The sequence below is a fragment of the Colossoma macropomum genome, unplaced genomic scaffold (genome assembly GCF_904425465.1).
Source record: "Colossoma macropomum unplaced genomic scaffold, Colossoma_macropomum, whole genome shotgun sequence".
NCBI lineage: Eukaryota > Metazoa > Chordata > Actinopteri > Characiformes > Serrasalmidae > Colossoma > Colossoma macropomum.
Window position 1 is genome coordinate 7,380,449 of NW_023494810.1, and position 10,311 is coordinate 7,390,759.

Genomic DNA, 10,311 nt, shown 5'->3' on the forward strand with positions numbered 1-10,311 from the left:
GACATTTGTTAATTTTATGTGGTTGACAAAGTCAAAGGCTTTTAGAATCAACCTTAGTCACCTGTTAAACTATTAGGATCCTTCACACTGTGATATCAACCCATTAAAAAGGCCAAAACACATAAATATAAAACTATCAGGAACCAACAGAAACACATGGTAAGGGTTCTTCTCTGTTGCTGACATCAACAAAAGTGCCTGGGCAACTGATATCTTTGTTGTAGAGGTCTGGTGTATATTTCTCTTTGTTCGATCTTTGTGGCTTGTCCAATAACATCTCTTATTATATCCATTTGAGGCTGAAGTGTGTTTTTGAACTCCTCTTGAAAACAATTGTTTTTCCATGTCTGTTCCCGTTTACACAAATAGTTATTTTAAGAATCAAGAAGGGTTCTTCACACTGCAAAAACTGATATTTGAGTGATTGAAAACATCTTAAAATTAACTAATATATCTTATATTTCTCATTGTGAGATTCTTGTAAACCATTACAAGATCATTTAACCTTTATCTATATATTTGTACTTGTTTGAAGTCATTTTATCCAAAGAAAGTTGTGAAACTGCCAATGGAACAAGACACTTTTACCACATAACATGACTTATGACGGGTAAAACTGTAAACAAACAGGTTAAATAATCACATAGTATTCTTAAAATAGTATCATAATGCGAAATATCAGATATATAGGCTAGATTTCAGGTTTTCACTTGCTTAGACATTATTTTTTAGCCAAAAGTGTTTAGTATCTAGTATCTATTGCATCACTGCAAATGAAACCTTTATTTTTAGTAGGGTAGAGGCTGCTGGTTGAACCTGCTGTTCGAACAGTAAATGGTGAAGCCTTTGCACTGATGCAGTGTAACTTAATCATTCTTCTTGGCCACAGGAGCCCATTCTGAGGAGCTGGGAAGAGAGATCACTGGGCCAGGTCCACACAAGCGGCCTTGGTCTGTCCCGTGATCAGATATTTATAGCAGGGCCATGACATAAATAACCTAGCATGCAGGAGTCAGCCCCCAAAGCATGTTGTGGGTCATGATAGGAGTAGTGCTTTTTAGGTTAATATAAACATTCGTCATTGTGGATCGCCACTGATGACAGTTGCATGAAGTAGGTGAGTACTAGTTTATTTTGCAGGCGTTGGCCAATGAACAACCTCTGCTAATGCAAAGTATTAAAGTGGGTCTTAAAGCTGTGTTTTATGGATGCTTGTTTACTTTGTGAATCTAAGCATGTTTACTGTTGGGTAAAAAGCTATTGAACCTCTGTGCTATAGGGTATCATTGCTAGCATATAATCTTAATACTATCTTAAACTATGTTTATATCTCATTTTCTGTACATCCCTATAGTTTTATGCTGAATTGTTATACTAAATTGTAAAGACTGAAAGAAAAAAGGGAGTAAATAACTAAAACACATTCAGAGATGCAACTAAATGTCCATTTCACACTTCTTTTCAACCTGTTTGCCTAATTTTGAAGTTTCCAGGTAAGAAGGAAGCACATGGTTTTGAAGTTGGATGGCATGCATGTCGACTGGTCAGGTGATCTCTTTGTTGAAAGTGGAGAAGGTGTTTTGGCATTAGGATTCTCACTGCAGAGGGCTGACTGACCACTGTTGGCTGGAATTCGAGACGCCAGTATGGATTTTGAGACATCAGAAGGGGTTTTTGACGAGGATGTGGCAGCCCAGTACATGATAGAACAGAGCATTCTGACAAACAGTAAACAGATCGAGTTTAAGGACATCATTTCTGAAGACAGACGCAGGTAGATTTTCAAATGGAGTAATTGTGTCATCTGTTTGCTAATTGACAGTGATAACTATTTGCAATTGTTTTTGAATAGTTAATTGTCTGTTTGCGTTAAAATGCTAAATGCTTGTTCATAGGATTTTACAGACTAGTCCAGAGAGGGACAAAATCTCCAGGGCCATCAATCGAGGTGAGAATCTTTGGAGAAAGTGTCTTTCTGCAATAATTACTCATACTATCTACTGAGTGGGTTTGTGTTGCGTGTCAGGTGATGAGGCTGCGCTCCACAAGCTCACAGCTCATCAGGATGCTTTCTCTGAGGAGGACAATACCGGCCATATTCCCTTACACGAGGCTGCCATGCAGAACAACCAGTTCATACTGGAGATCACTTTCAAAGGTCTGGAATGACATCACCTGTTCTTTCATTGATCTCTACTTACCTGCAGTATGGCAATTTGGCTCAGGATTTGCCCATATTCATTTAATGCAACCACGCAATGACGCAAGTCATTTAATACACCATACATCCAAAAGTATTCTGACACTTCTCATTAGTGAATTCAGCTACTTTAAGGTGCACCCATTACTGACGTGGGCATTAAATTCTGACACACAGCTTATAATATAATAGTATAATCTCCTTAGCATTGACCAATAGAATTGGACACTCTGGAGCAGCCGCACATGAGCCTAAGGTCACAATCCACAATGGTAAGCATCAGCTAGAGGGGTATAAAGCCCCCCTACATTGGGCCTAAGTGCTGTGGAGCAGTGGTACTGCTTTCTCTGGAGTGATAAAGCTCCATCCAATACCTTTGGGATGAGTTGGAGTGATCCAGAACTGACCATCCATCATCAGCACCTGACCTCATAGTGCACTTGTGCCTGTCTGCAATCAAATCCTCACAGCAATGTTCCAACATTCTCCAAAGAGTAGAAGCTGTTACTACAGCAAAGAGGGGGGCAAAGTCTTTATTAATGCCCCTGATTTCAGAAGGAACACTGGATGAGCAGGTGTCTACAAAGTTTTTGGAGTATTTCAGGTCTTTAAACATACACAGAGTTCAGCTATAGTTTGAAATCATTGTTTTCAATAATATTAAATCATACAGATATATTCACAAAATGGATCTAAAATGATTTACTGGATATTGATATAGATATAGCTAATACATAATGGATCCTTAAAATATCTCTAATACATAGATAAAGTTAATACATAATGGATCCTTAACATATTTCTAATATGTAGATAAAATAATTTGTAAGAAACCAAAAAACTCATGACTGTGAAAGCTACAGCAATTTGAATTAAGCTATAATAAAATTAAAATGCGGAATACCTAATTTGGAAAGTGGTGATCAAACCTCAAGACAGATTAATGTAAATAATTATAAATAATTATAACATATCATTACAGCATAAATGTTTGTCGACCTTTGTTAAAATATTGAATGAAACATCTAAAAATCATTTCTAGTGCCTGTTTATAATACGTCAATCTACATTATTATGTGAGTTATTCTCGAATAAAATAATAATTATTAAAACAACAGGTGATTACAAACTTTCAGAACATTATTATAACGACTGGTGATTCCAAAGTTTTAAGTAGTAGTTATGCTAACACTTCCGAAGTTTCTCTGACTCGTTTTGGCTCTGTCTGCTTTACTACAGCATCTCCTCCAGACGCTAAGCATAGGAAAACTTTTCGGGGTAAGACAGCCCTCTTCTTGGCCGTTGAGAAGGGTCTCCTGAACAATGTCTGCTATCTGTTGGACAATGGGAGCAGTCCAGATTGCCTGGATGGTGAAGAGGAGACACCTCTTGTCATCGGTCAGTAAAATAGTTACTCTGAGTTATACTTTGAAGGGATTGTCACTTTAAAGCAACGTGAATTAATGAATAATAATGAAGGAAAGTTAGTAAAATGCCAGTTAACATTATGCAAAGTTATTAGACTGATTGGTCCCAATGCACTTTTAATGCTAGTCACATTCACATTGTTTCACAATGTATAACTTTAATATAGTGCTCCATGGGAACCACCAGGCGCTCCACGTTTTTGCTCTGTCCTAGCTTTTGAACAAAACAAACAAAATACTTTTTTTTTTCACAAATTCGGTGGAGTCCCTTTTAGATCAGGGGTTTAGATCAGGGGACTGGGGTGGCCAGCCATTTCTGCTGGTATTTAATGGAGTCTTTGATACCATGCATCCAAATGAATTGTTCAGGGCTTTTGGAAGAAAAACAGCCTCACAGTATCACAGAGCCACCACCATTCATCACACTGGGGATGTGATACTTTTCTGCATGGCTATCTTTGTGTCCACACCAAACTTACCTCTAATGTTCGTTGCCAAAAATTTCTATTTTGGTCTCATCTGACCAGAAAACACGGTCCCACTGACAGTTCCAGTAACGTTTGGCCCTTGAGTTTGTTGGTCCTTGACAGCAGAGTCTTTCCTCTGATAACCCCCCAAAACAACTTGTGGTTCTATAGGTGGTGTTTGATTGTAGTTTGGGAGACGTTCTGACCCCGAGACCTAAGTCATTTCTGTAATTCCCCATCTGTGATTCCTGGAGATTCTTTGTCCACTCAAACCATCCTCCTCAGTGTGCGTGGGGTCAGTATAGACATACATCCTTTTCCCGACAGATTCTTAACATCTCCAGTTGTTTTAAACTTCTTGATTATTGACCTGGAAGTAGAAATGGGCATTTTCAATGGTTTAGCTATTTTCTTGTAACCGTTTTCTGATTTGTGCAGCTCAAAAACCTTTTGTTGCACATAACTGCTCTTTTATATGGTCTTTCTCATAGTGGAGGATGACTGAGGAAATTTGGCCTGTGTTTTATCTCATGTACATTCCCCAGTGAATCAGTGAATGAGAATATACTTCAGTTAGATTTCACTCCTAAGAATTGTTAGGTGTGCCAATAATTGTGGCACACATGGATTTAAGAAAAATATTTTTTTATGACAAGATTTACTTTTTTTATAGTCATTATACCTTAAAAAAGGTTAGATTTTCGCTGCTTTTGCTCATGATTATCAGGGGTGCCGATAGTTATGGAGGGCACTGTATATACATATATCAACAAACATATTGTACAATCCCTTTACCCTCCACCTACCAATTTCCCATCCCACCTACACCCATCCCACCTGACCACCACATACATAATTTAGAAGCATGAGTGTATGTATGTGTGTACATACAAAATAATTTTGCAAAATGCAAAATTATTTTTTGGCAGCTGTCAGGATGCAACATATTTTGTTCATTCCTGTAGTTAAGAGTACGTCATACAGTATCAAAAACCATATCTCGACATAAAGCAAGCTTTTGATTAGCATGCAGTTTACACAATACTGACTTATAAGTAGTTATAAGCTTCTATTACTTAGCTACATTAGCCTAATACCTCCAGTGCACTTTGGACCCCAAACATGATTGACTGCATTTGGGGTAAGGGTAAAATCTGTGTACATGTGATTTTGTGCTTTAAGAGATTGACTTCACTTGTCCTTTTCTTCACCATATCCTTTCATTTCCACAGCTATAAGAAACAACCACTATGACATGGTGAAGCTCCTTCTTTTCTTCAACGTCCGCGTGAACCATGAGGGGGCCAACCGTAGGACGGCACTCCACGAGGCTGCCCGCCTGGGCTTGACTGACATTGTGAACTTGCTGCTTAAATCAGGAGCTGACCCTGACCCCAGGAGCGCCTATGGCCTCACTCCGCTGGCCCTGGCCGCACAAGCTGGACACCTGGAGATAGTGCAAGCCCTTCTCCGCAAAGGTCAGAAACAAGTGTTGCAAAGAAGAACAGTACACCATCTCTGAGTTTGTGCGTGAGATACCTAAGAAAGCTGTGCAGCTCATAAACAAAAGCCAAGAGTGGAATTTGCATTAATTTGCATATGAATGAAGTCCTATTACACAGTGTTTTCAAGGCCTGTTTTAAGAGAAACATTACTCAGATTAGAGAGTGCTCTGTAAAAGTCAAGGTACTCTTGAGGCTCAGCTTACCACACTGGTAGAACTCTTAAGAGAACCTTCAGGAACGCTTTTTTAAAAAGGCAGTTTTCTGAGAAGCTACATCTCTGAGAAGGTTCCTTGAAGAAACTATCAATCTGTCAAAGTTTTGAAATACATAGGGTGCTTTAAGGAACCAATTCAAAGCTAAATATATTTTTTTTCAAGGAACTTTTGCTTGTTTTGGGGTTTTAGGTAAAATACTATAATTACTACTAAGCACACCAAAACAATTTAAGGACTCAGCAATTAGTTACCAGACAAAAGAGGCACTAAGTGTCTAATAATTGTACATTTCCGGTCGGGGTTCAACAGTAAGGCTCGTTAACCTTTTACTTATAGCCATTATAGAGATGGGACCCGATCCGTACCATCTCTATAGATGGTATAGATGGTACTTTCCCATGGTGAAGTATGGTGGTGGATCTGTGGTCCTGGGCCAATATCAGTAGAATTGATGAATTTAATCTAATTTTGTCAGAAATATAGCCTGAAATAGTACATCATTACTTGTAGTGCCATAAAATGCAAAGTGAAGTATGTCACATTAGAACATTAGATCAGTAGCCACCTGATAATGCAACATGATAGAGTGTTTGAGCAGTTTGAGCATGGTATGTAAATATACAAATATTATGTAAAATATTAAATTTTATAGCTTATAGAAAAATACCAGATTGGCAAAGGTATCCATCAATACTCAGTTTTAGTGTTGGTAAAGAAAATGTAGTATTGTGCCATCTCTACCAAGAATATAGTTATATTTTATAGTCATATTATTGGATGTAATAGTAGTTGTATTTGACCTGCAGGTGCTGATGTGATGTCACAGGCTCAGGACAGCGCTACTATCCTTTTTGAGGCATCTGCCTCCGGGAACCCCGATGTCATTTCTGTGCTGCTGGAGTATGGTGCAGATGCCAATGTACCTAAACACACTGGCCACCTGCCCATTCACAGAGTGGCCCACCGCGGACATCTGAAGTAAGACAGATTTCTGACCATCACTTGGTTCCTAAATCCGATAGTGGTGGTCCTTTGGCAAATGGTGGTACTTCAGGCAGTCAATATTCAACTTCTTTGACTCCTAAAGGCCTACTGTTATTGTTGTTGTTTTGTTATACAGTCAATTTACATTACTTAATTTTTGAAATGTAATGAAACAGGTTTATTACATACTGGTGTCAATAATAGTGTTTACATTTAGGTTCACATTCTACATTGACAGGTTTGCACTTCTGCTTTTCACCTTTTTTATGTCAAAAAATGATAAAAATGTGGCCAAAACTGTGAAGGATGGTTCCCCCTGTTTACAATCGACTGAAAATTTAGAATCTGCTATTTTGACAGGATTTCCTCACTTGTTTCAAGGGGGTACAAGTGAGAAGTGGTCAAACATACATGAAGCAGAGGCATGTCATGGCATTTATTACATGGCGAATCTAGAGGGGGTTAGCTACCTCAGAATAAACCTCCAATTAATGCATTTCACAGATGTTGAAAGTGCTTATAGAAGTACATTCTCCACTAGATGTAACTCTTTTTTGTTTTTCTTTCATTAGAGCTTTGGCTCTGCTAATCCCTGTGACCACCTGGGAGGCCGTGGATGAGAGCGGGATGAGCCCTCTTCACTCTGCGGCTGCTGGTGGACACTTCCAGTGCCTGCAGATGCTGCTAGACGCCGACTACGATCCCAACTTCATGCTGTACCCCTGGGTGCGTCGCAATTACGACGACCAGCGCAAGTCGGCCCTGTACTTCGCCGTGTGCAACGAGGACCTGCGCTCCACCAGGTTGCTGCTGGAGGCCGGAGCCATGCCCAATCAGGACCCAGTCAAGTGCCTTCAGGTGGCGCTGCGCCTGGGCAACTACGAGCTGATAGACACTCTGCTGAGGTACGGCGCCAACGTCAACTACTTCTGCAGGGTGAACACCACACACTTCCCCTCCGCTCTGCAGTACGCCTTAAAAGATGAGATTATGCTGAGGATGCTCTTTAACTACGGCTATGATGTGCTGTGCTGCTTCGACTGCCCGTACGGGGATAAATCACATGTGCCAAATGATTATGAGGGCTGGACCACTTCCGTCATTAAGGACACCACGGTGAGAGTCAAAATGCTGTTTGTCTAATGAGATAGACCTCCAATAAATAACCTATAACCTCCAATAGAATACCTTTACTATCACCATGAATGATAATGGCATTCATGTACACAATATAAAATAAATCAAGAAAAAATGTAATAAAATAATACACAACACTGGTGTATGTGTTATATGGATCATTCTACCAAATTAGTTCAAAATCAAGGTTAAAAAAAAACTATTTTGCACTTTTAACATACACAGACCTTAGACTAAAATCATTTTGCTTTGAGTGACTTTATGCCTGACTTACGTTTATTTTAATAAAAGTAAATGATTGAACATTGAATGAACAAATTAATTTCTCTACCAACACAATAAAATACCTCCAAAACTTTTACCAAATGTTTTGGTAGTGACTGTTTTGTTGGTGACAATTGTAGCTCATTTTGAGCATAACTTCAAAATAATAGCCAGTACATGACAAGCAAACACAGCTGTGAACAGCTGTACACACACCAAATCATATTTTTTTTCATTAAAACACAAAAAAGTTACTTATACATATATAAAAATAAAAATGAGCTACTAATAAAATGTTTCCACCACAAATAGTACTAAACAAAAATCAGAGACCACTCCTCATTTATTTAGTTTAATAAAATGGCTATTAAGTATTGGTATTAATTTTTTAGTGTCTGAGAAAAAAAGCATAGACAAAGTTACACAGAAGCTGCGACAACTAAATACATTTTTTTAGTATTTTGTGTGTGCAACGTTTTCCTTTATACTGCCACCGGACATGTGTTTGATTATTGCTTTCTTTCACTCATTTCTACCCTGCAGTTCTGTGAAGTGATTTCTGTCAGCTGGCTGAAGCATCTTGCTGGAAATACAGTGCGCATCATGTTAGATTATGTCGATCATGTCAAGTTCTGCTCCAAAATGAAGGCAACTCTGATGGAGCAGAAACAGTGGCCAGAAATCTGTAAGATTCAAGGTGAGCAGCACAACAGATTTACTCATTTGTCTAACCTTGAACCTGTGTATTAAAGTATGCTTATGGTATTTTTGAGTCACTGTTAGCAGTGCATGAGCCTGAACCTGGGTAGACATACAGTTTCACATTTTACTTACTAAAGAGTTTTATTGTACTTTTGTTCTCTGAAAGTGCTTGAAATACCTGAATTTCATTCAGCATAGATGTGTAGAAATTTTAAAGCGATAACCCCCCCCCAAAAAATCTAATTTCCACAAATATTTTAATATAGTTGATCAGTTTTATTTTGTATTGGAGCTAAAAGCCCAATGTAGCTAACAAGTAATGGAAGTTTATGGAGACCAATTAGCATCCTTAGGATGCCAAACACTGCTTGGCTGACTGATTACATTCAGGGTAAGGGGACAATTTTGTACATTTTATTTTTAACCAAGTTATAACTTTAATCTCATAGTCATTGTTTCACTTCAACCTCAAATTGCCTGATTACGAAGTCAAAACAACAAAAAATGGTGCTGTTGTCCAAACACTTATGAATTGTTCCGCATATCATATCATCCTTTAGAGAACGCCCGCTCCTTGCAGCACCTCTGCCGGCTGAAGATCAGGCGTTGCTTGGGCCGTCTGCGCCTCAGGGCCCCGGTCTTCATGAGCTTCCTGCCTCTACCAAACCGCCTGAAGGAATACATCTTATACAAAGAGTATGACCTCTATGGTCAGAAGTGCCAAGGTCAGTCTAAGTGACATAGCTATAAAACAAATCACAGTTAAGAGTGACAGGCTGGAATGGACTGTTCTCTGTTCTTACAAATGAGTGAAATGAGTGAGTGATTGCTTTGACTGAGTGATTGATTTAGCCTGGCTGTTAGTACAAACTCAAACTCAAACTTCATTGACATCCACTTTCTATTAAATCAGGATGTTTATGTTGCAAATTGTTAAACAGCTTTGCTGAATTAATGACATAAATGTTTGTATGTATATGTTTTGTACCTAGCGAAGTTGTGTGTTGTTAATTTCGCAACTTTGGAAAAATAAAAAGTCTGCTCATGTTTGGTGTCACTGTGTGGTTTGTGTTTTAACCTTAATATGAAGAGTGGGCATCCTGAGAGCAAAAATGAATTATTCCTAAATTTGTTGTGCAAGAAGCAGTCAAGTTTTTGAGGAAATTCCATTTTAGTCATTCATGTCTTGTTCTTAATTCTTTTAGAGAAGAAGAAAAAGAGAAGAACAACACCTCACAAGCTTTAGGTCCCATGTTGATAGATATTGACTGACTGTATTAAAAGGAAATTCTTTTTTAAATATATTGTTTAGATGTAAATATAGTCATTCGGAGTGGTTTGATGGGAAATGCTCTGTTTTAGAGAAACCAAGTCAGAATTGTTCACAGTGGTGGTGATAGGAACCAGACG

General features: G+C 38.5%; 1 protein-coding gene across 4 annotated transcripts; it reads left to right on the forward strand.

Moving 5' to 3' along the window:
- The first annotated feature begins 994 nt into the window (after window positions 1–994).
- Window positions 995–9,948, forward strand: asb14a (ankyrin repeat and SOCS box containing 14a). 4 transcript variants are annotated; one of them, XM_036559396.1, is made up of 11 exons: window positions 996–1,117; window positions 1,487–1,493; window positions 1,591–1,774; window positions 1,896–1,948; window positions 2,027–2,158; window positions 3,440–3,598; window positions 5,327–5,572; window positions 6,621–6,792; window positions 7,371–7,914; window positions 8,743–8,896; window positions 9,462–9,934. In XM_036559396.1, the coding sequence occupies exons 3-11, from the start codon at window positions 1,647–1,649 to the stop codon at window positions 9,638–9,640; spliced, it is 1,767 nt and encodes a 588-aa protein (XP_036415289.1). In that variant the 5' UTR covers window positions 996–1,117; window positions 1,487–1,493; window positions 1,591–1,646; the 3' UTR covers window positions 9,641–9,934. The 4 variants fall into 4 exon arrangements, with proteins under 4 accessions (XP_036415286.1, XP_036415288.1, XP_036415290.1 ...); XM_036559393.1 differs by having other exon boundaries at window positions 995–1,117; window positions 1,487–1,774; window positions 9,462–9,948; XM_036559395.1 differs by lacking the exon at window positions 1,487–1,493 and having other exon boundaries at window positions 995–1,117; window positions 1,494–1,774.
- The last annotated feature ends 363 nt before the right edge of the window (window positions 9,949–10,311 follow it).

What these genes read in the sequence shown, in the direction of transcription:
- asb14a (XM_036559393.1), top strand. Translation starts at nt 1,647, where the DNA reads ATGGATTTTGAGACATCAGAAGGGGTTTTTGACGAGGATGTGGCAGCC. An exon ending in ACTGGAGATCACTTTCAAAG is followed by an intron (nt 2,159 to 3,439) that starts GTCTGGAATGAC and finishes GCTTTACTACAG; the next exon opens with CATCTCCTCCAGACGCTAAG. An exon ending in GCAAGCCCTTCTCCGCAAAG is followed by an intron (nt 5,573 to 6,620) that starts GTCAGAAACAAG and finishes TTTGACCTGCAG; the next exon opens with GTGCTGATGTGATGTCACAG.